The sequence below is a fragment of the Pelodiscus sinensis genome, chromosome Z (genome assembly GCF_052426305.1).
Source record: "Pelodiscus sinensis isolate ZL-2025 chromosome Z, ASM5242630v1, whole genome shotgun sequence".
Taxonomy (NCBI): Eukaryota; Metazoa; Chordata; order Testudines; family Trionychidae; genus Pelodiscus; species Pelodiscus sinensis.
In genome coordinates this window covers 37052358-37079712 of record NC_143085.1, presented here as the reverse complement: position 1 = coordinate 37079712, position 27355 = coordinate 37052358, and the positions used below count along the sequence as shown (strand labels likewise).

The following is a 27355-nucleotide window of genomic DNA, read 5'->3' as shown; positions in this document are numbered from 1 at the left end:
AGGAAAGGTCATTGAGTCCAGTCCTCTGCATTCATATCAGTACCAAGTACCATCTGTGACAGATTTTGCCCCAAATGGCCTTCTCAAGGACTGAACTTACAACCCTGGGTTTAGCAGGCTCAAGCCACTGAGCTATCCCTGCCCCCAAATTTATGGGTTTAATGTTTTGCTGCATGTTATCCAACCTCAAGGAAATAACTTTTTTCCAAAGCCTCTCACTGGAAGTGGGGAGCAGGCAATCAATAGACTGTCACTTAGCCATGGCTGGGTTGGACTAGTAGGCTGCCAAGACTCAGGCTATGTCTACACTACAAAGAATAGTCAGAAAAAGATATGCAAATTGCAGACCGCAATTTGCATATCTTTTTCCACTTTTCTTCTGAAAGAGGCTTTTCCAAGATTTGGCCCATGTACACAGGGCTAAATGTTAGAAAAAAAATTTTTTTTGAAACATGCCTTCTTCCTTCCAAAGAAATGCTGAAAAAACGCATCTTGTTTTCCAAAAAGCAGACTCAATCCTTGGACCTCCAGTATCCCGGAAAAGCTCTGCAGGGTAGACATAGCCTCAGATATTTGAAAAGCTCCAAGTGAGCCAGCACAGTAGCTATGCTAAAGGAGGAGATCAGACCAAGAAAACTGGTTCTGCCAAGTGAGCTAGTAATCAGGCAACAGGTCACGTGGTAGGGGATTCTGACCACCTTTGGCTGGGCTCTGAAGGAGGTTACAAAAGGAAGGGCAATGTGGGAGAGCAGAAGGATGCTGATTGCAGGGGTCAGACAGGCAACCGCAGGAGAAGCTGTGAGGGGCCAGGGGCAGGATCTTAGGGGGCCTGTGAGTATGCAGAGGCAGAGCCTGTGGAGTCGGGGGGTGGGCTGGGCCTTGGCTAGGTGTCTGCACCCAGGGCTCCAAAGCGGGGCTGGAAAGTGGCCCTGTCAGGCGTTCTCTTGTGCCCAGGGCTCACAATAGAAAGTGCTGGGTTCAGCGGCTGTGCATGGGGCCTGGCCGAGGTTTCCAGCTCACTGGCCCCATTGCAATATGTGATGACAGCGAGCCTCGGGGCAGACGCTGATGAGCTTGCACTTCCATTGTGTGCCGACCTGAGGGCTGCCCTTGCCAGGCTATAAAGTGGGGGCTTCCCAGGACCCCAAAACACAGCCCTGCGCACTCAATTCACCAAGCAGCAGCAGCAGCCCAGGTAAGAAGACAAAGCACCCTGGGCAAACGGCTGGCAGAGCAGCCAACACAGGGAGCTGGGACAGACCCTGAGGGGGCAGAGCAGAGAGCTCACTCTGGAGCAGGGACAGACCCTGGGGAGGGGCCGGCAAGGCCAGTTACTCAGTAAGACACAGGGGTTGAGATTGGCAGGCTGGATTCATCCGGCAGCTGCAGGGGCAGCCCATGCTCACAGCCCCGTGTCCGCAGACTCTAGGCGCTCGAAAGGAAAGTGGAGTTGCATGTGGAGACAGAGGGGTGGCAGGGAGGGAAAAGGTGCAGCAGAGCTGACTAGTCAGGTAGAAGCAGGTGTCCCTAGCTCTTGGTCACATCTGGGCAGATGTGTGCCTTCCCAGGGGTTCCCAGCATGTGCCAGGGAGGGCCCCTGGCTATGACTGCTGCCTACCGCAAGGGCTGTGGGTTGCAGGGCATGGTGTCCTCGGCCATGGCCATGGCTTGCCCTGTTGGTTCTCCCCACACCTCCACCATGGGCCACTCTCAGGGTGGGCTGTGCACTCCCAGGTCCCGAACAGGTAGTGGTGGCTACTGGAAATTCAACCTGCAAGCCATGCGATGGGCTCTCGAGTCACCTGGGGCCCCTCTGTTCCGACTGGTGGCCCCTAAGGATTAGGGACAAGTTTGTTTGTGCTGAATATTTCCCCTGTCCCAGACTGCCCTTCGGATGGCATTCCTGCAAGAGCCAGCCCCTGGTGGGAGACCCTCTCTGGGCTATGTGCAGAGAGTGTGCCTGAAGGGGCATGGGCAGAGCACAGGAATCCGTTGTCTCTCTGCCCACCCAGCTCCAGCTATTCCTTGCCAGTCCTCAGCAAAAGGATCAGACAGCTAAAGGGGTGCACAAAAGCAGCATGGGCCTGGGGTCGCCTCCCCGCCGGCACAAGGCACCCCCAGGGGGCTCAGGCAGCCGAAGGAGATTGCCGCAGTCCTTTGGGTGCAGCTCTCCGGGTGGGCAGAGCAGCCCAGGGGAGGAGAGAACAACAGTCTCTGTTAGGTCTTCAGGGCGTGTGTGTGGGTGGGGCGTTTAGTGACAGACGCGCTAACCTGCTAACAGTGTCTCCAGTCAGTGCTCCCTTTGGATCTGAGCTGAACCCAGCAATGTCAGAGACCATGAAAACTGCTGCTGCCAGCCAGGCTGCAAATGACAAAGAGAAGGGATCCCTGGCTCCCGCCTCATCTCCAGACCCCACTCCTCTTTCGAACATTAAGGCGGAAGAGTTTTCCCGGCGAGCTTTCAAGGTAAGCCCCGTGCGATGAGCAGCCCATGCTTGTGCCATGGGGCAGGTACAAGAGAGCATCTAGCCCCACACAGTAGGGGCTTGTCCCAGCAGTGCAAGACGATGGATGGCTGCATGAGGAGTGTGTCAGGCTAAAGAGAAAGGTCCTACCTCTGGACCATCGTACATGCTCCCCACCCTCCAACGCCCAGCCCTCTGGCCCCCTCACAGGGGACAATGCAGTTCTCCTGAGCGGGTACACTGGCCCTTGCCTGGCACTTGCAGCAGACTCCTACGAGCAGCTCGTAATGATTATGGGGATTCCCACCTAGCCTTCTGTGAAACACCAAATCCCAGTGAGGAGTCCGGGACATCTGCAGGAGAATGGCAGTGGGAAATCACAAAGGCCATGAATTCCCTCCTCCGTCCCAGGGGCAGAGTCAGCCCACCCAGCGTGTCCCCTTGTGCTGTAGCCATCTCTCCCTCAGGCAGTGGTGGGCAACCCATGTGTGTGTGGCCTATCAGGGTGCTGTGTGTGGCCCACAAGACATTTTGTTAGTTTTGCCCAGATTCCACTGGTTTCCGTCCATGTAGGGTTTTTTCTCCTATCGGTGTTACAATAGTGGCACACATTAAAAACAAGGGCACATGCAGCAAGGTGTGGGCTGGTTGCACACAACACTGCTGATGAGCGCCGTGCGCTCCCTTTGCAGCCAATCCCAGCTCTGCTACAGTGCAATCGGCACATCCTAGATACCCGAGCGCAGTAAACACAAAACTCCTATCCCAAGAGACCACCTTGGTTATGACAGTCTTGCGATGGAGGGCCAGTCATGTGGCCACTCACTAGCAGGTGTGTGGTAGTTCCAGGTGCTCTGCCCTGGTCATGATGCTGGGGTCTGATGCTTCGCTCCACTCTCTCCTCCTGCTGCTGCTAGAAAAATACAAGACCAGTTTAGGGGCAGGGCGGAAACTCTCAGGCTGCTGCTGAGGCTGTGAGCCACAGCTGTGGTCTCCCAGATCTGGGAGGAGCCCAAGCAGGGACCGGGCTGGTATTATCACCTTGCACTCTGGCATTAGGACCCTTTCCTGGGAGGGCCGGTGGCCATGCTGTGCTCAGAAAGAGCCTGGGTGCAGTCACTCCACAGATGGAACAGGGAAGAAAGCCGTCCTTGCTGGTACTCATACACTGTCTCCAGATGGCAAAGGCCGCAGCTTTAAATGCAGCTTCTGATCGTGCAGCAGCAAATCCCACCATGAAAATGATGGGCCCAGCAGAATCGCCCGTTTCCCAGCAGCGGGTGTGTTATTATGCAGCACAGTCCCAGGACCCAACCAGTGGCTGTGCCGTGCACCCCACACAGGGCCCATGTACAGCCAGAATGCTAGGTGGGGGAAGGCACTGCTCCTACAGTTGGTGTTGGGGGGGGCGGAGTGTGGGAGGGGTCCAGGCTGGTGGCTCTTGGGAGGGTGGAGCCTTGGGGCGGGGTTGGGGAGGAGCTGGGGGGGTTGCCTCTTTCAGACCTACCTTCTCCACTGCCCCTGGCTGGGGCATTAACACAGGCACACATCCTTTGTCAGGTACAGAGCTAGAGTCTGGGTTGAGGCCATTTGCAAGCTGGCTGTCAGCCTGGGACAAGCATCAGGAACAGGATAACTGAGACTGGGAGCCCTGGTCCCAGGGGGGCTCACTAGAGGTGCGTCTGCAAGTGCAGTTTGCTGATGGGGCAGGAGGAGGGGCAAAGGAGCACGGTTCCAAGCCAGCTGTAGAACACTGCCTGCCACTAACCCCCCAGTGGCTGGCTATTCCTCGGGCTGGTTCTGAGCCCTTTTCCTTTGGCTCCCTACAGATCATCATCTTCGAGCAGGAGAATTTCCAGGGCAAGCAGCTGGAATTCACCAACGAGTGCCCGAACCTAGGCGACCGGGGGTTTGACCGGGTGCGCAGCATCATTGTCAGCACCGGACCGTAAGTGGCCCAGAGGCTCTCGTGTGCTCAGAAGGGTCAGGCAGGCAAAGTTAGTGGCGGGTTCAAAAGGCAGCCACTGTGCTAGGAAGGTGGGTCCATCCGTGGCAATTAGCCAGGATGGGCAGGGATGGTGTCCCGAGACTCTGTTTGTCAGAGGCTGGGAATGGGCAACGGAGGATGGATCGTGATTCTGTTTATTCCAAAGCACCTGGCATTGGCCACTGTCGGCAGACAGGACATTGGGCGAAAAAGCACTTTGGTCTGACCCAGTGTGGCCAGCCAGATGCTCTTATCTAGAGCTGAAATGTATCTGCCCCTTTGCTGTAACCCACTAGACTCCACTCTCCTCCCAGAGCTGAGATACAGTCTGGGAGTCCTGATGAGGCTTGTCTCTCTCACAGAGTTGGTAACAAAGTAAGAATATATAGTAAATTTTAAGTTTAACTAGTATCCATGAAGTGACTTGCCACAAGCTGCCAGAACATGTTACTGTCAGAGCTGAGTGGGTCTAATTTCTATATAAAATTTTGTTTCCTGTGGGATGTAATCACATCACTCTGCATTGCCCTGCCCCCACCCCCAGCCTGAGCGGCGCCCATGGCTCTGGTTCTCCCGCCACCCCTCCTTAGGGGGGTGCCCTGGGCTCCCCACGGGCCCTGGCTCCTCTACAGGAGAGCCAGGGGGCAGCAGCCGCCTCCAGCCCTGCTTCTACTTTTGGCTCTGGGGCCCCGACACTCTGCAACCCAGCATTGCCTGCCTCACACTCCAGCCTCCTGCCGTGGCAAGATTAAAGACCCAGCACTGGCTTCCTGCAGGGTAGGGGGAGGGAGAAAGCCTTGAGCCTCCCTCCTCCCCACCTCCCCCGTGCTCCATAAGTTCCAGCCCAAATCAAATACCGGGGCCGCATTTTGAGCTTGTGTGCAGGTGTGTTTGTTTGATGCTGCACGTTCCCTACCAACCTGCCTGGCTGCTGAGCAGTGGGGGAGGGCTCAGGAGTCTGCTGCTGCTGAGGAAGAGTCAGAAAAGAAAGGCAGGTTTGCAAAGGAGGAGGGTGCAGAGCCGGCGGGTATGGATTTTTGTCCTGCCCCCTTGCCCAAAGGGAGCCTGCAGCATGCCTGGGGGGGTGTGAGCTAGAGAGTGAACTCTTAGTTCGGGCAAGGCCCCCATGCCCTGCCCTGCCCTGCCTCTTGGGATGCTCAAGGAGACAAATGCTGTCCCACAGCAAGGCGAATGAATACATACAGACATGCATACACATACATACATACACATGTTCATACATGAATAAATGCATGGATGGGTGCATGCATAAGCAAATGCATGGATGAATAAGTGCATAAATAAATTCATGACTAAATAAATGAACAAACAAAAATGAATCTCTCTCTCTCTCTCTCTCTCTCTCTCTCTCTATATATATATATAAAACTTTTCCTGCAGGACAACAGAGTGACATCATCACTCAGTCTGCATCCCACCTGCCTCCTACTTCCCTCCCCCCTTCCCTTTTCCCTGGTCCCCAGGGGGCAGGTGCTGCGCAGCCTCCCTCCTCCCCCATCCCTAGTACTCTGGGGGGACAGGTAGGCTTGCCGCACTGTAACCCTGGCAGCTATGGGAGAGAGCCAGGCTTGCTATAGCCTTGGCCTGGCCCAACCTCCAGTGGCCAGGGAGAGACAGCTGGGGCTGCTGAGGCAAGAGGAAGACGGGGGGAGAAGAGGTAGAGCCAGAGCTTGTCCAGCCTTGAGGAAACTGAGGCTGTCCTGGCCTCAGACCGACCGGATGGCTGGCAGGGGGAGGGGAGAGCAGGAAGCAGATAGGCCAGGGCTTCCACGCCTTGGCCTGGCCCTCTCCAGAGACAGGGGGTTTGGCGAGTGTAGCAAGCAGGGTGTGCAGCCCCTAGTATTTGTTTAATTTTCTTTCTTTTATATAGGAATTAGATGCAGTGCTCCTGCCAGCTAACTGCTCAGTTGTCTGCCAAAAGAGTAGAGTTTTCCAGAGCCTTGGTAGCCCCTGGGCAGAGATAATGGACGGGGCAGATTTGGTGCTTGGCTTGTACTGAGCATGCTCAGTAACACTGCTGAAGCCTCTGTCCTCAGTCCCCCCCTCATGCTCTCACTCTCTTCCCCCCCAACATGGCATGCACAAGTCGGATCCCCCGAGAAATGGTGCTCCTGGAAATGATCCCGTCTAGGCAGAGAACTGCGCCAGTCACTAGAGGCTAAGAGAAGCTATTCCAGAGAAGGGGGCCAGCAGGCAGTACAGGCCCCACTGCTCCGTGTGCAAGAGGGACAGTCGTATCTCTGGCAAAGGGTAGCCAAGGAGGCAGGCTGCCTCTGCCCACAGCAGTAGGTGGTGCTTAACTGGGGGCTTCAGGCAGTCAGCACCACACAGCCTTCCCTCGCGGCAGCTTTACAGCAGCACCAGTTGTCACCTGAAATGTGAGGAGTTAGAGTGGGGCATTACCATGTCACCATCTTTGTTATTCATGCTGCATCCTTGGGAACCCAAGAGTATTATGAAGCTGGGTCAAGACAAATGGTCAGCACCTGCTCGGGAAGAGGCTTGGATTGATTCCTGCAGGCAACTTCGAGAGACAGGCTGCACGGGAAGGGTCTGGTTCCCCAGAGATGAGTCTCTCTCCTGGGGACCCTGGTTCTCTGCTGCCTTTCTCATTTGGAAGCAGGTGACAGACACCCTCCTGGCAGGAGGAGCTGATGGCACCAGGTGCAGTGCAGGGGAGAGCCAGGCATGGAATTGCTGCAAGCTGGACAGGGCTGTCTTCAGCATTTATAGGGCCCTACGCAGTACTGTTAAAGTGGTGCACCTATGCCTGATGGCAGCCTGGGAGGGGATGGTGAGTTTTTAGAGATGTGATTTGATCATCTTCAGCCACACGCTTATAAAGAGTTTTAAATCAAATTTTAAACTCAGGTCCTATGGAATAACAGCACATTCAGAAATGGACAGTACGTACCTGGGGTTGGCAAATGGCTGTTGAATGGCTTCATTACCTCTTGAATGGCTCTTTCCCAGGTGCAGAGCTGTGCTTATAGCTCTGTCCGGCCTATAAAGTTTTAAGCTAATGAGATGCTCTCCGGAGGCACAGAGCCACAGAACAGGGACAGGAAGACCCAGTGGTGCCCCAAACTTTCAGGTGCCCTACACAGCTGCATTTTCTGGTATGGTTAAAGACAGCTAGGGTTGCCAGTGTTCAGTATTGAACTGGATAGTCCATTATTTTTGTGTCCTCTCCGGTAAAAAAATTCAGAAAACACCGAACACTTAAAATGTCCAATACTTTCTGATTTTTTTCCCGGCCAGGAGGTGAAAATCCCAGGATGTCCGGCTCAATATGGAGGCAGCCTGGCAACTCTAGTGCTTACCGGGGAGCTGTCCAGCCCGGCACATGGAGGCAAGATGATGGGTGGCCACCAGCAGACTGTTAAGGCCAAAAAGCCTCACTATGTGTTTCTTAAAGGGGTCACCTTTTTTTTTTTTTTGCTCAACAAACTTTTTCCTGGCATGTTTTTTGTTGTTAGTTATTTTTTCTGAAACCATCTGGCAATCCTAAAGACAGCTCTAGTCTTGGAGCTGTGCAAGGAATGAGCTGGCCCTTTTGTGCTTTCTCCCAAGAGGGGATTGACCTGCCAGCCATGGGGGCCAGATCTTCCTGTCAGTAAGAGGCTGCTAGAAGTATAGGATACATTTCCAGGTGAGAAATACTGAGCCAGCGGATAGTGGCAGCACAAGGCTGTGCAGAGATAGTGAATTTAGCTGCCAGGTTGACAGACATTAAAGCTGGCCAGAAGGGCCTGTATCTTAAAGAGAAATTTGAATGAGGAGTGAGCTTTGTCTGTGCTTCCTATTGACTACGCAAAAGAAGTCCAGTTGAAGGTCTGAAAAGCTATTAGGTTCTATTAGTAAAAGAGAGAGCACTGGCAACTAAAAGAGAGCAAGCGGAGCATTGCCATCCAGCGCCAGTCCCGTGGGAAGATTGGCCATAAAATAAAAGAATGTGCTAAATTTAGCACTAGCCAAAACAAAACAACCCAAGTTCTTGCAATAGCAGCTCCCACAGCCTGGGAGACAGGCAACACCAAGCTAAGGTAGGTGGGGGAGGTGAATGCCTCAGGGCAGCCCCGCATGTCTTGTTAATAGCAGCAGTGAAGCAAGTAGGAACCAGGGAAGTCACAGAAACTGTAGCAGCCTGTCGGTGAAAGCTGGCTGCCGCTAACTGTACTGTATGGTGATCTTGCGAAGAAAGAGGATAGGGCCAGCAGGCAATACAGACCGTGGTGACCTCAGGCAATGGAAAGGTGTTTAGATCTCAGTGGGAGGTACATTATTGCATAGAAGAAAAGGAGAGCCCAACAGGGGATAAGAGGCACTAGGGGTTGATTTTTGCCTAGCACGGGCATGACCTTTGATCCGTGTCCTTTGAATGGCACATATAACACACATGATCAATGGATCCCTTTTGGAAGGTGCAAAGTGCTGTTTCAGTGCTCAGTAGCGTTACTGGCACACGGACAAAGGGGAAGAAGCCTTAAGATTACATTGTAACTGGAAACCCACGGACACTTTGGAAGTTACACAACTCTAAGCTACAGGGGGATTATGACCAGAAGGGTGTGCAACCTAGAGGTGGGAAAGCAGGTGCAGCATATACAGTACTTGTTTTGTAACGCAAGGAGAACCCCAGAACACCTATATTTCATAAGGCTAGCAAAGGAATGTATCCCTGCCCCTGTGCTTGGCCATCTACTTCATACAGTGACTTAGGGACTCTGGACATGACCTCCAGAGACTGCAGCCTGCAGCCACGTAGAGCAATGCCACACAGATGAAACGTACCAATGATGCTGGCCCAGTATCTGTTTTGTTGTCACTGATGACTTGAGATGCCAACAGTGTAGAAGCCAGGCAGGTCTGCAATGGCACCTGATCTTGTGTTAAATGAGAGCCAGGGCTCAATGGATGAGACTCTTGCAGTCACAAAACTCCAAGTGCCCCAGCACAACCACAGCCCAGTGATTTAACCTGACCCATGCTAGGGCTCACAACATAGCAGCCACTGGTGCTACTGCAGCTGGGGGAAACTGGGGCTATGTCTAGACTGCAGGCTTCTTTTGGAAGAAGCTTTTCTGGAAGGCTACGTCTACATTGGCCCCTTCTCCGGAAGAAGCATGTTAATTTCCAACTTCAGAATAGGGAAATCCACGGGGGGTTTAAATATCCCCCGTGGGATTTAAATAAACATGTCCGCCGCTTTTTTTCCGGCTTGGGGAAAAGCCGGAAAAAAGCTTCTAGACTGGCGCGATCCTCCGGAATAAAGCCCTATTCCGGAGGATCTCTTATTCCCTATTCTGTTTGCAGTTCCACCTCCAAACCTACTTACAGGTGCCCACAGCCAACACAGTGAGATGGGAGCCACAGGATCATGAAATGCAGACAGCCGGTGGCAGCAGCAGCCCTGGGCACTTTGCCATGTGATTCAGGAAGTGCTATTTCAGTGGAGCAGCCCAGGAGCTGCTACATCCAAGCATTCGGATACATGCCTGCCCTCCTGCCCCTGGGGCAGTAAATCACACAAAGCAGCTAAAATTGCCCAGCCCATAGACCCTTGGGCCTCCTGCATTGGACATGTCAGGAGGGAGGCTGAGTAGAGCAATGGGAGGGATTATCAGCCGGCAATATGCTGATGCTTCCTGGTGATTGACAGGTGCTGAGTTACATCCTCACGGGCCAGCAGAAGCAGCGGGATCCTGTCATAACAGAGGCCGTAAAGTCTCTGGCCTTGGGGAGTGCCTCTCGGTTCCATGGCAGCACGCTGCATATCTCTAGACCTGGAAAATCCCTTCTGGTTATCTGGCACATGCTGATGTCTCTGGCCCTGGGTATTTCCTCCTAGTACTCTGGTGGCATCCTGCATGTCTCTGGACCTGGAGAGTCCCTTCTGGTTATCTGGCACATGCTGCATATATCTGCCTCTGGGGACTCCCTCCTGGTACTGTGGCACATGCTGCGTATCTCTGGCTCTGGGGAGTACCTGCCAGTTCTGTGGCAAATGCTGCGTGTGTCTGGCCCTGGGGATATCCTTCCAGTTCTGTGGCAGATGTTGCGTGTCTCTGGATCTGGTGAGTCCCTCCTGGTTCTGTGGCACATGCTGCGTGTCTCTGGACAGTGGCAGTCCTGATGGGCAATCGGTGAAGCTAGGGCTGGGGTTGCAAAGCCTCACCCCCACCTTCTGCTCTGCCCCTTCCTGCCTCATGCGAACTAGGGCACCTCTCTACTCCTCCACTGAGATGCGGGGTAGGATGCCATGGGGCAGGGGGACGAAGTCAGGGCGATGCATGCGATACCACTCCCCAGCCGTGAGTACAGGGAGAGAGGCGCAGGTCCCTATCCTGCCTGGTCCCTGAGCATGGGGAAGTTGGGTGGCATGCAGCTTCAGGCTTCCCATCCTGAAACCATGGGGGGATTGAGACTTGGGGGCAGCAGCAGCCTCTCCCCAGTATGCCTACAGCAGGAGTTCTGGGGGCGGAGTGTGGGCAGGGCCAGGCTGGTGGTTTGGGGACGCAGAACCTTCCCCTGCCTAGGCGACTGGATGCCCATTCTAAGAGACATCCCCACGCTATGGTTATGTCTAACCTATCCCTTGCATGTAGCTCGGCGGCCTGCCTTCTGCCACCTTCCTTAATTCTGCTGCACCCTCTCCACAGGTGGGTGGCCTTTGAGCAGTCCAAGCTGCGAGGAGAGATGTTCATCTTGGAGCAAGGCGAGTATCCTCGCTGGGATACCTGGTCCAGCAGCTACAGGAGCGACTGCCTCAGGTCTATGCGTCCCATCCGGATGGTAAGAGGCCTGTGGCACTGGGCTGAGACTGGGCTGTGTTGAGGAAATTGGATGGGGCTCTGGAGATGCCATGGGATGGTTGGATGGGGCTCTCGCTGCTGAACACAGCCTGCCAGAGCTGTGCCCCACAGTTGTGGGACAGAGGAACTCTGCTAGCTGGGAGGAAAGTGTAGCCTGTGCAGTCCAGCTACCCGCCTCCTGTAGGCACACAGCCTTGGGACATGGCGAGGCCATAAGCCAGGCTGCAGGGCAAGGGCAGGGGAGGATCCTTCAGCTCCATGGGGTTGGTTATCCAGCACCGGCAGCCACGCTGGCCTGTGGCACTTTCACATGCACTGTTGTTTGGGGTGGTCACAAAGTGGCTCACTTCATAAATAGGTCAACCCAGGCAGGGACCAAAGCAAGGGAATGTGGGGATCAAAGTTTCCTTTAATTGTTTCCATCCATGTGCAGAATAAATGTTGTTGTGTGCACCAAAGCATGTACGGGTGTGCACCACGAATAGAAACACATGCTGCTGGCAGTAGGCGGTGATGGGTGCTCTGCTAATTACCTAGGCGGCACCTGAATCTGTCCTGGGTGGCCACCCACGCACTCAGCTTATGGGGAATACTGGTGGGCAGCACAGACCCTCTTGTCTGCCACAAATGAAGTAACCTCTCCTGCACCACTAGGATAGCAACACTCCTCACCTCCCCTCTTCAGGTGGAGAGCCATGCTGGGGAGCAAGGAGGCTCTGTCTGTGACTCAGCCCTGCATGTTGGGCTTTGGACCAGAGAAACTATTTCTCCTGCTGCCTGGCTGCCCATCCAGCTGCCCCTTACTGAGTGCTGAACCCCTGGGGTCACTCCTGTCTGGGATCAGAAGGGAACGAGGCCATAGGTGTGTTGGCGAATGAGCGTGGGTCAGCCCAGTGAGCCCTTCTACTCTGCTGTCTTCCCCAGGAGGCTGATGGCTATAAAATCTCCCTCTTCGAATCTGCCGACTTCAAGGGCAACAAGATGGAAATCCAGGAAGATGATGTGCCCAGCCTCTGGGCTCATGGCTTCTGTGACCGGGTGGGAAGCGTGAAAGTGTCCAATGGAACGTAAGCACACACGTTGCCCCTCTGCGCTGTACCCTGTCACCCACTGCAGGCCCCAGGAGTGTGGCAGGGGGAGCCACACTCAATCTCCCAGCCTCTGTTTGCTCATCATATATTTGTGTTATGCTTATAAGAAGCACACAGGATCTTTTTCAGGGGAGAAGGCAATGCACTGTGTTTACTGAGAATACAGTAGAGAAGCCGTTAGTATATGCTTTATAAACACACACACACACACACACACACACACACACACACACACACACACACACACACACACACACACACACACACAGATCCTGCAGATGGTGCATAGTTACCAGTCCATGATGGCTCAAGTCAGTCTCACTGGCCAGGCAGGCCTGACTGAGGGAGGAGTCGGGGTTCCTCTGAGACTCCTCCACAGCTTGGCTTGCAGGACTGAACCCAGAGTCCCATAGAAAGAGCTTCCCTTCTCATCCCTGACAGTTCCCATTAGAATCTATGAGTTTTGCAGTGTCCTGCTGCTGTCATCTGCCCTTAGGACATGGGTTCCCACACTGAGGGGCGTGCCCCTGGGGGGGGGGGGGGTGACGAAATTCAAGGGTGTGTGCAAGGCAGCACAGCCCCCCCTTCAATCTCCCTGAAGTTTTGCTGCTATTTTTGTTTTTCATCCACAGTCAGTTCTTTTTTTTTTTTTTGCTCAACAAGTTTTGCTGTGGAGGGGGGGGGAGGGCGGAGGGTTTCTCAAAAATCAAAAAGGGGGCATGATGGCAAAAAGTCTGGGAACCACTGATCTTGGAGGTGTTAATTTGTGTTCCTTTGACGGTGATTGTCAGGGTTCCCATCGTTGTTTCTCACTCTTGGTGGGGGTCTCTGCCTGTCTCCAGGGTTCCTCAATGCTGCCAATTCAATTCAGCCTCAAGACACAATGCATGTGTCTACATTGGCACCCCTTTCCGGAAAAGGGATGCTAATGAGACACTTTGGAATTGCAAATGTCGTGGGGGATTTAAATATCCCCCGCGGCATTTGCATGAACATGGCTGCCACTTTTTTCCGGCTCGGGGCTTTGCCGGAGAAAAGCACCAGTCTAGACGGGCTCTTGCGGAAAATAAAGCCTTTTCTGGAAGATCCCTTGAAAGTAGGAATAAGGGATCTTCCAGAAAAGGGCTTATTTTCCGCAAGATCCCATCTAGACTGGCACTTTTCTCTGGCTTATCCCCAAGCCGGAAAAAAGCAGCAGCCATGTTCATGCAAATGCCGTGGGGGATATTTAAATCCCCCGGGGCATTTGCAATTCTGACTGGTCTCATTAGCATCCCTTTTCTGGAAAGGGCTGCCAATGTAGACACAGCCTAAGGGTGTGTCCAAGTTTCCACTTCTTCTTGATCACCTGGGCACACACCTTCCATTCACACCTAACAATTGTATAGAGCTTCAGACAAGATCAATAGTTACTAGGGGTACAACTTAATTTGCAATATTAACAGGGAGCAAGGCCTTGCAGAAACAGTATCTAATCATGAGAGACAGAGAAAGAGAGCTTATAAGCAAGTCGTTACATCAAATCATTATGCATCATACTTACAATTTTATAACCAATATTAAAATATACATTTTTGCTACATTAGAACCAACAGAGAAATCTTTTGATGGGTTTCCCTTCTGCCAGGAAAGGCCACTGACTCCCACTGGGCCCCCTGCAGGCTGCATACAGATGTGGTCAGCTCATCTCAAAAAAAGATCTCTTGGCATTTGAAAAGGTTCAGAAAAGGGCAACAAAAATGATTATGGCTTTAGAACGGGTCCTGTATGAAGACTTGGACTTTTCAGCTTAGAAAAGAGTAGAATAAGGGGGGGATATGATAGAGGTCTATAAAATCATGACTGGTGTGGAAAAAGTGAATAAGGAAAATATATTTACTTGTTCCCATAAGAATTAGGGGTGACCATATGAAATTAATGGGCAGCAGTTTTAAAACAAACAAAAAGAAGTTTTTCCTTACTCAGCACATAGTCAACCTGTGGAACTCCTTGCCAGAGGATGTTGTGAAGACTCGGACTTTAACAGGGTTCAAAAAACAGCTAGATAAATTCATGGAGGAGAGGTCCATCAATACTTATTAGCCAGAATGGGTAGGAAAGGTGTCCCTAGCCTCTGTTTGCCAGAGGCTTGGAAAGGGAGACAAGAGAGGGAGAGGGAAAGGCAGACAAGAGATTCCCTGTTCTGTTCACTCCCTCTTGGGCACCTGGCACTATCGGCAGACAAGACACTGGGCTAGATGGATGTTTGGTCTGACACGCTCTGGCCATTCTTATGGCCTCTCCTCTTAGTCCTCTGGAAATCCTAGTCTGGAAAGCGATGTGGGGACAAGAAGCAGGCCAATGCCCTCTCACAACCACAGAAAGGCCAGGTGGGCAGCTGGTTCCAGAGTCCTGCATTGTACAGCACACATGGGCAGAGGGCTCCCCTCCCTGCCATGCCACGCTGAATATGGGGCTTTCTGATCACAGACCCCTGCCCGGTCACGGCCCAGCCAACAGAGCAGAAGAGCCAGCCCAGGGCATGGTGCACCGAGCGCACTTACCCTCCATTACCAAGACAACGACAGCCATGCTTCTCCTGCCCAGCACAGTGAGCAAGGAGCATGAGGGGCATGTGAGGCAGAGGCACTAGGCCAAGTGGTCTCCAACCATATTAAGCACGAGATCACTTCTTGAATTTAAGTGCAATCCAGGATCTACCTCAAATATAAATACCCTGGCCCCGCCTCCTTTGTGCCCCTTCATTGAGGCCCCGCCTCCCCTGCTCACTCCATCCTCCTGCCCTTCCCCCCATCCTCCCTCACTTTCACCAGGCTGGGGCAGAGGGTTGGGGTGCTGGCTCTGGTCTTGGATTAAGGGATTGGGAGTACAAGACGGGCTCTGAGCTGCTCTTGGGGCAGGCAGTTGGGGTGCGGAGAGGTTCTAGTGCAGGCTCTGGGAGAGTGTTTGGATACAGGGGTACTTGGGACCGGGGAAAGGGTTTGGGGTACCGGAGGGGGTTCATGGGATTCAGGCTCCAGCTGGGCCCTGTTACCTCAGGTGGCTCCTGGGTGAGGGTGCGGTGAGGCTAAGGCAGGGTCACCCCTGCCTGGCCCTGCACCGCTCCCTAAAGCAACCAGCAAACTCCATCCCAAGCCCTGTTGTTCGCCCTGCTCTACTCTGTGGAGATAGGATACAGGATGGGAGAGGGGGCACCTTGACATGGACACCCCTTCACAGCCTCCCCTGCCCTTCACAGCAAGCAGGAGGCTCCTGGGGATGGGGGGAGGGAGACACCTCCAAGGCAAAGGGCAGGAGAGACGCAGCAGAGGGGGAAGGGGCAGCTGAAGGGCTGGCACATGGTAGCCTCTTGGCCACACCAGTCAGGATCCCCTGTCAGAGGCTCCAAGATCTACCAGTAGATCCCGATCAGACCGTGCGAGCAAAGCCCATTTGATAAGTGAAAGGTCATAGGATTGAACGCTATCCGGCCTGGGGCTCCCTGCTGCTCACCACGCAGGGGCCAGGGGCTTCAGGCCTGATACTTGGTGGCACTAGACATACCCCTGGTGTCTTGTTTTTTAAAGACTGGCCAAGTAATCCAGCCAAGACCTAGTCCTCATGTGGCCTGTAATGTCCTACATCTCTGAGATGCTTTGTTCTGGCTTCCTCTACAGCTGGGTTGGATACCAGTACCCTGGCTACCGGGGCTACCAGTATCTCTTTGAGAGAGGAGACTTCAAACACTGGAATGAATGGTCTGCCTTCCAGCCCCAGGTCCAGTCGATCCGTCGCATCAGGGACATGCAGTGGGATCAGAAAGGGCGCTTCACCGCTCCTAGCGCGCCTTCAAACTGAGCACAAGCCCTGCTAGTGAACAACTTTGGGCCATGCTGCACCTCAACACCTCTGCTACTTTTTGTGAACAGCCCCCATCTCTCCTCTCTCTCACACTCCCTTGCTCAGCACTTTCCTTGTATATTGCACATTTATCGGACGTCCTGTACATTGTGATGCCAAATAAATCAATACCAAAAAAAATCAGAAGGTTACAGTGGCCTCAGAGTGTGTTTTGCATTGGATTGTTCTCAGGGCATTTCCTATCCCCTCTGCCTTCCTGACCCTATTAAATGGCTCAGTGTTTCTTTCTGTGTTGGACATTGGCAGGGGTTGGGAAGTCAATGGTTCTGAAGACATTTCAGGGTTGAGGACTGGGTTTGTCCTGTGTCAGGGTTTCTAAGTAAGGGCCAAAGCTTAGAACAGGACCAAATATTTGACATTATGGGGCACATTCATCCTCTGGTGTGCCTGGCCTCTGTTGTCTCCAAGCAGAGAGCATCCAACCCATTGGTGGCCTTGCTCTGTAAGTCTATCTACACGTGCAGACAGACTCTTCTAGCCACGTTCCTATTCCAGCTATTTCACCAGAGCAAGAAAACAGGTCCTGTTCCTAAAGTGCATTACCTTTTAACTCCATATGGTTAGGCCATACGGTGATGTGTGGCTGAGAAAAGTCCTGGTGGTGAAGAAGTCCTGGCACGGAAGGGGTTAAAAGGGATGGAGTGAGCTGTACTGGCTTACAGGTCCTTGGAATGGCATTTAATGGGATAGCAGGTCAGTGGCACAGGGCAAAACTAACCATTCAGTGCTGATCAATATTGTGTCATTGTGTGATGAAATCTCACACATCATGTTTTCAATGGGTCTGCAGCTGTGAGGACTCATTAGCTCCCATTAAAAAACTGGACACCATCCTTCAGTTCTTTTGAAGAATGCAGGCCTCTACTCTGTTCCACTGGAGGAGATAAGGAGTGAATGGCAGCCTAACCCATGGTGTTAAGATAAGTGGGAGAAGAGCTACCAGGGCCGTCTTCACCCATGTGCAGAATACACAGTTGTGTAGTGCACCTGAAAATTTGGGGCATCACTGGGTCTTAATGCCCCCCTACCTGCTCCTTCTTGTCCCTGGTCTGTGGCTCTGCTTCCTCCAGAAAGGATCTAATTAACTTAAAACCAAAAAAGCCTGCCAGAGCTATGAGCAGAGCTCTGAACTTGGGAAAGAGCCAGTCAAGTGGCAATGAAGGTTTTTCCCAGGCATTTGCCAATGGAGGAAGTACATATTGTCCGTTTCTGAATCCTGGGACCTTAGTTTAAAATTTTGCTTTGAAACTGTTTCATTGGCGTGTCGCTGAAGATTATAAAATCACCTCTAAAAAATCATCATTGTCCCATCTCCCAACTGCCATTGTACATAAGGGCAACAGTTTAATAGCATTGCGTAGGGCCCCATGAACTCTAAGGATGGCCCTGGGAGCTGTGTTTTGGTGCATGTGAACCATCAGATGATAAAGACGGAGCTTGCCCTCTCCTGTTTGGCAAATAGTGATGAAAATAATAATAATAATTAATAATAATGTAAACCATTTGATTCTTGATCCAGCGTCAGACTGGTTTCATCAGGGGCTCCATATGCATCTCGAGACATCTGGAAATATGACAGCAGAGCATGGCTTTCAGAATGCAGCCCCATAGAACCCTTGCCAAGGGCTCACTGCTCAGGGCTGCAGGGAGAGCATCATTTTTTTGGGCCCAGTAAAATGTCACATGAGTGCCCTCCATGCACATACCATACTTTGGAGCCTGTGCGGGCCCCCTAAGGCCTCCAGGCCTTGGTATGAGTTCCCTTTTCACTTGAAGCGACACATGGGGGTTGTGGGGGGCTCCATACCTCCCAAATGCTGTGGGTGGAAGAGACAAGGGCTGGCCAGCAGGGTGAGTCTCTGGGAATCCATGGGGACTAGCAGGGGGGACTAGCACCCACAGAGGGACTTAGCCCCCCGCGCTCTCCAGCACTGGCAGAGGAAGCAGAGCAATCTGTCCCCAGCTCGCTCTGCAGTCCCAGCACATTGTTTGGGAGGAGGTGGGACCGATCCCACACTCGCTGGCAGAAAGTAGAGCAATGTGCCTAGAGGAGCAGACTGAGTTGGGGAGGGTTGCTCCACTTCCCCCGCTCCTGCTGGTGAGTGTGGGGGGCCAGACCCCCACTGCAAGCACCAGAACCCCAGCTCTGCTAGTCCCCAGGGCTCCATCAATTGGGGAAAGGTGGGGTGGGGTGGGACAGAACAGGGGCAGGGAAAGGTGAGGCCTGGGGTAGAGCAGGGTTGTCCCAGCCCTTTCCCAGGCTGGGAGGGGGAGGGTCATGGAGTCAGTTCCTCCTCTGTCCCCTTTAACCAGTCACTCCTGTTTTTGCCTCCCATGTTGGGCCCCTGCAGGACTGCAAATACTTTAAATGTCTCTCTTGGCTTTTAGCAATTTCCACTTCCACTGGTAACCTAGGAAGGAACCATTGGGTGTGTCTAAACTACATGGCTCCATCGATGGAGCCATGTAGATTAGGCTGATCGGCAGAGGGAAATGAAGCCGTGATTTACATAATTGCAGCTTCATTTAAATTTAAATGGCTGGCGCACTGAGCCAACAAACAGCAGATCAGGATGAGGTTTACTGGGGAGGTCGATAAAGGGCTTTCATGTCGACAGGGGAGCGTCCAGACTAGTGAGCTGAGCCGACAAACAGCTAATGAGCTGTTTGTCGGCTCAGCGCGGTAGCCATTTAAATTTAAATGAATCTGCGATTATTTAAATCATGGCTTCATTTCCCTTTGTCGAACAAACAAATCTACATGGTTCCATTGACGTAGCCATGTAGTTTAGACGTACCCTGAGTTACACACATACAAAATGGGAAATGACTACCTAGGAAGGGATCTGGGGGTCATAGTGGATCACAAGCTAACTATGAGTCAACAGTGTAAAACTATAGCAAAAAAAAAGCAAACATAATTCTGGGATGTATTGGCAGGAGTGTTGTGAGCAAGACATGAGAATTAATTCTGTTCTACTCTACGCTGATTAGTCCTCAACAGACATGTTGCATCCAGTTCTGGCCACTACACTTTGGGAAAGGAATGGGCATGCTGGAAAAGTCTAGAGAAAAGCAACAAAAATTATGAAAGGTCTAGAAAATATGAGCTCTGAGATTTGAATTGTGGGTTTGTTTAGTCTGAAGAAGACTGAGAGGGGACATGATAACAGTTTTCAACTACATAAAAGATTGTTAGAAGGAGGAGGGAGAAAAATTGTTCTCTTTGGCCTCTGAGGATAGGACAAGAAGCAATGGGGTTAAACTGCAGCAAGGGAGGTACCGTTAGACCTTAGGAAAAACTTCCTAACTGTCAGGGGGTACGTCTACACTACAACGTTAATTCGAACTAACTTAGTTCGAATTAGTTAATTCGTTAATTAGTTAATTAGTTAATTCGAACTAACCTAATTCGAACTAACGGATCCAGACTAAAAAACTAGTTCGAATTAGCGTTTTGCTAATTCGAACTAGCATGTCCACATTAAGTGGACCCTGAATCAGGCTTAAGGATGGCCGGAAGCAGTGCCGGCAGGGCATCAAAGGAGGACTTAGAGCGTGGAGGTGCTTAAAGGGACCTGACCCCCACCCCAGACAGACAGTTCTCAGGGGTGCCCCGCTTGCAAAGCAGTCCTGGCTTGGATTGCCCGGAATACCCACACTGGGCACATCACAGCACTCGGTCATCAGACCGGCTGCACTTGCTGCAGGCTGCCATCTGGGGAGAGGGGGCAATTGGGGGGCTGCAGGAGAGCTTCCACCCCAAAAGCCCGCAGAGCCAGCCCAGTCCTCCCCATCGGAGGCACGTACCCCATTCCTCCCTCACCTCCTTCCACTTACCCTTCCCTAGCCCCTCTTCTTGATGTACAAAATAAAGGACAATTGTGTTCAAAAATGGAATCTGTCTTCATTGAACAAAACTGGGGGAGACTGGGAAAAGGAGGTGGGAGAGGGGAAGAGAGAGGCTGGGAGAGGGGAGGGCAACTAAAATGATCAGGGGTTGAGAACAGGTCCCATATGAAGAGAGGCTAAAGAGACTGGGACTTTTCAGCTTAGAAAAGAGGAGACGGAGGGGGACAGGATAGAGGTCTCTAAAAGCAGGAGTGGGGTGGAGAGGGTGCATACAGAAAAGTTCTTCATTAGTTCCCATAAAGAAGGACTAGAGGACACCAAAGGAAAGGAATGGGTAGCAGGCTTCAAACTAGTAACAGAAAGTTGTTCTTCACAAAGCAAAGAGTCAACCTGTGGAACTCCTTGCTGCAGGAGGCTGTGAAGGCTAGAACTAGAACAGAGTTTAAAGGGAAGTGAGATCAAGTCATGGAGGTTGGGTCCATGGAGTAGTCTTAGCCAGGGGGTAGGAGTGGTGTCCCTGCCCAAGGTTTGTGGAAGGCTGGAGAGGGATGGCACGAGACAAATGGCTTGGTCACTGTCTTCGGTCCATCCCCTCCAGGGTCCCTAGGGTTGGCCGCTGTCGGCAGACAGGCTACTGGGCTAGATGGACCTTTGGTCTGAACCAGGACAGCCATTGTAAGCTCAGGGCTCAGGGTCGGGGGTCTCAGTGGACCACCTTGATTTTCATGCACACCTGCTCCTGGGTGGCCAGGCTGGCAGCTCTCCTGCCCTAGACGGCCACTTTCCTGTGCCTAGTGCGGAGGTCGTGGATGAGGTCCACGATGTCCGCACTAGCCCACGCGGGTGCCCGCCTCTTGCGGTCCCGGGCAAGCTCCCAGGAGCCGCCAGCCTGGTCCCGAGAAGAGGGGGAGGGTTGGGGGGCATCGGGTGGGTGGCTCGATCCGTGCCAGGTGCAGGGTCTGCTGGCTGGGTACTGGCAGGCTTGCACCTGGCACGGGCACCGTAGCCAGCCCGTGCCCCTTTAAGGGGTCCGGGGCCGGGAGGGGGGCAGACAAGTTTCCCTGGTGTTGGCCAGAGTGGCCACCAGGGAAACCTGGAGAGGGCTAGCCTCCCACTAGTTCGAATTAAGGGTCTACACAGCCCTTAATTTGAACTAGTAAATTTGAACTAGGCTTAATCCTCGTGGAATGAGGGTTACCTAGTTTGAACTAAGCGCTCCGTTAGTTCAAATTAAATTTGAACTAACAGAGCGCTAGTGTAGCGCCTATGAAAGTTAGTTCGAACTAACGTCCATTAGTTCGAACTAACTTTGTAGTGTAGACATACCCAGGGTGATTAAACACTGGGGCTACGTCTACACTGGCCCCTTTTCCGAAAGGGGCATGCTAATTTTACAGGTCGTAATAGGGAAATCCGCGGGGGATTTAAATATCCCCCGCGGCATTTAAATAAAAATGTCCACTGCTTTTTTCCGGCTTTTAGAAAAGCCAGAAAAGAGCGTCTACACTGGCCCCAATCCTCCGGAAAAAGCGCCCTTTTCTGGAGGATCTCTTATTCCTACTTTGAAAAAAGCGGAGGACATTTTTATTTAAATGCCGCGTGGGATATTTAAATCCCCCGTGGATTTCCCTATTACGACCTGTAAAATTAGCATGCCCCTTTCGGAAAAGAGGCCAGTGTAGACGTAGCCTGGGATAAATTGCCAAGGGAGGTTGTGGAATCTCCATCATTGGAGACTTTTAAGAGCAGGTTAGACAGACACCTCTCAGGGATGGTCTAGATCAGTGGTGGGCAACTTGCGGCCCAACATTGATATTCTATGTGTGCCCCACAAGACATTTTGTTTACTGTTGCCCATGTGCAGGATCGCTAGATTCTGCTCTTTTTCATCCACATAGTTTTTTTCCTACCAGTGTTACAAAAGTGACACACACATAAAGCAAAGGCAAACGCAGTGAGGAGGTGGCTGATTGCACACAGCACTGACTGTGAGAGCCATGCACTCCCTCTGCATCCCAGCGCTGCTACAGTGCAATCGGCTCCCCCTGCAAATTCTAGGGACACAAACGCAGTGAGCAAAACTGCCCTGTCCCAGGAGACTGTCTTGGCTACAACAATCTTGCAGCCAACTAAAATGAAGAAGGCCACTCGTGCAGTCCTCTCACTAGCCTTGATTGCCCCTCAGGCCATGTCTACGCTACCAGGTTATTTTGAAATAATAGTAGCCCAGTGTCTGTGCATCTGTAACGCTGACGTACACGGCCACGCCCCCTGGCCACGTACATCAGCGCCCCGCCCCCCCTTCCCTTTGCTCCCTGGCGGTTCGGGCCGCACGCCCCCCACCCGGACACCCTCCACCCACCAGTGCTGCTTCCCTCTCCCCATCCTCCGGGCCCCCCCATGCTCTCCTCCAGCCCCACAGCCCCCAAACCTCCCCAGCTCTGCTTCCCACCCCCCTTCCGGCCAGCCCCGCCCCCTTCCCCTCCCTCCATGGTGCGTTGTGCCACTCAGCTGAGTGGTGCTCCGGCCGGGCCCCGGTGCGGGAGCAAGTGGTTAAGCAAGCGGCCCTTTGGGTGGGGAGTGTGGACCCCAAAGGGCCACTTGCCGCCCCGGACCCAGCTGACCACTCCTCCCGCTGGGCCCACCTGAGCGGTGCTCCGGCCAGGCCCCGGTGGAGGAGCAAGCGGTGGCAAGGGCTTGCCACTGCTTGCTCCCCCGTCGGGGCCCGGCAGAGCACTGCTCAGCTGGGAGCAGCGCAGCGTGCCACCGGGGGGGGGGGGGGGGGAGGAGAAGGGGGGCGGGGCACCACACAGGGAGGGGAAGGGGGCGGGGCTGGCCAGAAGGGGGGTGGGAAGCAAATCTGGGCAGGGATAGGGGGCTATAGGAGAGGATGGAGAGACCTGGAGGAAGGGGGAGGGAAGCAACGCTGGCGGAGGGGTGTCCTGGGGGCCATGGGGCTGGCTGACAGGAAGAGGGGGTGGAAAGCAGAGCTGGGGGGATATCGGGGGCTGTAGGGGAGGAAGGGGGGCCCGGAGGAAGGGGGAGGGAAGCAGCGCTGGCGGGGGGTGTCCAGAGGGCCGTGGGGCTGGCTGGCAGGAAGAGGGGGTGGGAAGCAGAGCTGGGGGTGAGTATCGGGGGCTGTAGGGGAGGAAGGGGGGCCCGGAGGAAGGGGGGAGGGAAGCAGCGCTGGCGGGGGGTGTCCAGGGGGCCGTGGGGCTGGCTGGCAGGAAGAGGGGGTGAGAAGCAGAGTTGGGGGGGATCGGAGATCGTGGGGCTGGACGGGGGGAGGGGGGCAGGAAACAGACCTGGCAGGAGGGTGCAGCCACAGGCTGCTTGCTGCCACTTGCTCCCCTGCTGGGGCCCAGCTGAGCGCCGCTCAGGTGGGCCCAGTGGGACAGGAAGGGGGGCGGGGCGGTGATGTACATGGTGAGGAGGCGGGGCCGTCTACGTCACCGCCCCCCCTTCCTCCTCCCGCCGTGGTGCTGAGTGGTGTGCCCCTCAGCCAGGCTGCCGCAGGAGGGAGAGGGGTGGTGACATAGACAGCCCCGCCCTCTGGCCGTGAACGTCAACGCCCCGCCCCCCTCCCTTGTGGCAGCCCGGCTGAGCAGGCAGCACTCAGCCAAGCGCCATGGCGGGGGGGAAGGGGAAGGAGAAGGGGAGTGGGGAGAGACAGAGGGGAGAGAGAGGCAGGAGGAGGAGGAGAGCTGAGAGAGAGGGGGGAGGCAGTAGGAAGAGAGAGAGAGAGAGACAGAGTGAGAGCGCTCAGGAGAGAAGACCTGAAAATCTCGTCTTATGACGGGCTAATTGGCTAGTTTTGAAATAATAACTCCTGAAATAAATAAGCTTATTCCTCTTCACAATCAGGAGTTATTCCTTGGCAGCTATCTGGACGTGGCCAAATGCTGCCTGGTACATTAGTGAGTTTCTCCTTCTGGGCATTACCCATAGCTGTTCCCTTCCCCTGAAGCAGCAAAAACACATCTGGTGCTCTTGGTCCATTCTCAGTTGGTGGCAGTCAGCAGAACTATACCGACCATCATTTGACAGTCGCTGAGTTTCTGGTCTAGAATTTGCAATGCTGGGCTGACCTAGACTGAAAACTATATAGAATTAACTCCAATTATCAGAATCAATTAGAAAGCATTTTGGTCTCTAAGGAGTTTTATTCCCCAGCACTTTTTATTTATTCTCCAAATGCTCCTTTCCTGCCTTCCTGTTCCTGGTTTCCCCTTTTCTAGTAGCGGACAGGGATGGTTCCTCTTTTCTGACGTTTATTCTCCTCTTCACGTTCCTCCTTTACTCATGTTTAGCTGGGTCCTGTTCTCCTACCTTTCCCCATTCTGTGCCTGCGTCTCTCACTCATGGTTCTTTTGCTAAGCTAGGCTGTTGTTTCTTTGATTCTAAGCTCTCTCCACTCCACACCCCTTTGCATTTCTTTGGCTTTTTTTTCTTCACGCTTGTGTCCCTTGCGTTTCAACTTCTCATTTTTGCCCTAGCTTCCACCCAGTGGTGGCTGCGTAGGCTGCTGACAGAGCAGGATTTAGCCCTTCCTCTCCCTTGGTGCATTGCACCATGGGTTTGTGGCTAGCATGTCTTCTTATTCCAGCATTGGCTCCTCTCCCCTTTCGGTGTGCGTTGTGTAGTGACGTTTACCACTTCTCTCTGGAGAGTGCTTTTCAATCGCTATTTATAATTCTTCAAAGCACTTTAGCAGCTGAATCCTCCCAGTGATTTATCTAATTAATCCCCAAGGAAGCAGGCGAATAGTGTTAACCCCATGAAGGGAAAGACACCTACCTGCGACTGGCCCGCAGTTATGCAGTGAGTTGAAGGCAAAACTGGGACTGTCACTATTTCAGCTTTTTTACAGTTCTTAGGGGGCTGATCTCATCTGAGCCACACAATGCCTTTCTCCCCCATCCCCAGAACTTCCTCTTCAGCAGCACACTGCGATTTCCCTGAAAGGTAATTGCTGTAACCGTGATTGCCAGTGGAACACTTAGAAGTGAGACTCTTGGAAGCAGTTGGCAAAGATTGAATTTGTTAGCATGACACAAAAGGAACAGGCTTGCAGAAGGGGAAATTAAAGCTTTGAAACTGCTACACGGACAGTAAAATCCACCGGAAAGACAGTGGGCAGGGAAAGTACTGGTGGTACTATAACCTCTGTATTTTTGGCAACCTCCATTTGGGCAAGGGGATTTAATGACCACATGCCAATCCTCTTCCCTTTTTATTGTGTGCTTGAAGGACGAGTTTTAAATAGTTGCTGTCTAGGTGGACTGATACCAACAGAAGGCAAAAACCGCAGTAGTTTTTATGTTAAACTGCTCTAATTATCTAGTGTAGACCAGGCCTACAACCAGACGTGAAAATAAATGGGTGAGCCCTACAGCGAAGCTCTGGCAACAGCTGGCTGAATGCCAGCAGGGAGCTAGTTAAATCGCTGCAGGGACCCAGGCTGCAATAGGATAGGACCTGTAAGGCATGTTAAGTTTCTGTCACCGCTGCCTATGACTCCACCAGATGATACGTGGCCCAAAGCTTCATTGATTCACCAAGGTCAGTCCCTAGGCTGAATGTGGTATAGAGAGTACAACCTAGGATGGACTGTCTGACACAGGTGACGGCTTACACTAGAGAGCTTTACAGAGCTGCATCACTGTAAATCATTGGTGAGCAACCTGTGAACAGCATGCGGCCCATCGGGATTCTGCGTGCAGCCTATTAGACATTTTGTTTACTGTTGCCCACGGGTAGTGTTGCCAGATTCTGCTGGTTTCCATCCACATAGGTTTTTTTCCCTACCAATGTTACTTAAGTGATACCCACATGAAGCTAGGACACATGCGGCAAGGTGCCGGCTGATTGCTCACAGCACTGACGGTGAGAGCTGTGCACTCTCTCTGCATGTAATCCCAGCACTGTGTCAGCCGACGGTCAGGGCAGTGTGTGTGTGTGTGTGTGTGTGTGTGTGTGTGTGTGTGTGTGTGTGTGTTTCCGAGAAAAGGTTTAACGTCCGTGTCTTTACTGCTAGGACAGGGGTCCCGTCGCAGAGGGTGGCCTGCAGGCCAACAGACGCCCCTTTATAGGAAGAGCTTATTACACCTTAGATTTTAGCTGCTAGAACACAAAGTTCCTTCGCAGCGGGCAGCCTGGGGAAGGCTGAGAAGTGCCCCAACGGATCTGTCACCTGGGAGTGACACAGATCCAAACGCCCAAGCTCTCCCTATGTCTGTCCCTTTATGACCGGCTGAAATTCTTTTAAATTGTGCTTGGTTCTATTACAGCAACTGAAGGAGTCAGGTTAAAGCTTAAACAGTTACAGGTTTATTAAAAGACTTATAAAAGCATATGGTTACAATGGCTATTGCTCTATTTCTTAAATGCTAGCAAATATATATATATAGGTCTTAAAAATGATCACAGGAAAAAGGTAAAGATAGAAAATAGAAATAATGGTACCAAGTGACAGCTTAATCTTTAAAGAGCTCTAACACTATGTATATATATACTCAAGCAAAGGACCACATCCAGCTACAATTTTTACCCCTTTCTGTGCCTGTCGACTCCAGCGTGTCAGGCCAGGGCCGGTCTCTCAATTCCTAGGAAAGACGAATACGAGGTTCCCCTTGGAACCTCGGGAGATCAAACACCTAACCCGACCAGCAGATAGATGGTAGATTGACACTCAGAGAAAATGCGCTGCTGGACCTATCTTTATACCCCTGGGGGCCCGTATCCTCTTTCTTATCTAAGATGCCAAATTGTACTGGTCCGTTTTGTGGCGCCAGTTCTTACAAGCAAGTTTCAAGTTAATTTACACTTGCAAGAGAGATATCTAAATTGTGAATACTAGACATTTTTACTGGGCGAGAGATTCCTCCCCCCACGGACGGATGTGTGTTCGTATCAATATGGGTTTGAGTCAAGGGCACTCCTTGGCAGCCTCTTGGTCAGCAATTGGCGTATCTCTGTTTACAGCCATTCACGGTCACAGCAGCCTGGGCCTTCTGCTCTGTGTGCCCTGTGTGCTCCAGGCAAGCAAAAATGGATGTTACAAGGGGGGTTCCTGTCTGGCTACACACTGCTACGGTGCAATCAGCTTCCCCTGCACATTCTAGGTACACAAGCACAATGAGGTCATTCATGTGACTCATTCACTAGTCTTAGTTGCCCACGGGTGCTGTAAATTCTCCAGGGGAGGTGCTCTAACTAAGCCAA

The 27355-nt window shown here is 52.7% G+C and overlaps 1 protein-coding gene across 2 annotated transcripts; it reads left to right on the top strand.

The window, feature by feature from the left end:
- Positions 1-1151: 1151 nt before the first annotated feature.
- On the top strand, positions 1152-16401 carry CRYBB1 (crystallin beta B1). 2 transcript variants are annotated; one of them, XM_075897765.2, is made up of 6 exons: positions 1152-1195; positions 2282-2466; positions 4295-4413; positions 11136-11268; positions 12213-12355; positions 16036-16401. In XM_075897765.2, exons 2-6 carry the CDS (start codon positions 2326-2328, stop codon positions 16214-16216), a joined length of 717 nt encoding a protein of 238 aa, XP_075753880.1. In that variant the 5' UTR covers positions 1152-1195; positions 2282-2325; the 3' UTR covers positions 16217-16401. The 2 variants fall into 2 exon arrangements, with proteins under 2 accessions (XP_075753880.1, XP_075753881.1); XM_075897766.2 differs by having other exon boundaries at positions 1163-1195; positions 2291-2466.
- Positions 16402-27355: the final 10954 nt, after the last annotated feature.

What these genes read in the sequence shown, in the direction of transcription:
- CRYBB1 (XM_075897765.2), top strand. Translation starts at nt 2,326, where the DNA reads ATGTCAGAGACCATGAAAACTGCTGCTGCCAGCCAGGCTGCAAATGAC. An exon ending in ATCATTGTCAGCACCGGACC is followed by an intron (nt 4,414 to 11,135) that starts GTAAGTGGCCCA and finishes CCCTCTCCACAG; the next exon opens with GTGGGTGGCCTTTGAGCAGT. An exon ending in CTATGCGTCCCATCCGGATG is followed by an intron (nt 11,269 to 12,212) that starts GTAAGAGGCCTG and finishes TGTCTTCCCCAG; the next exon opens with GAGGCTGATGGCTATAAAAT.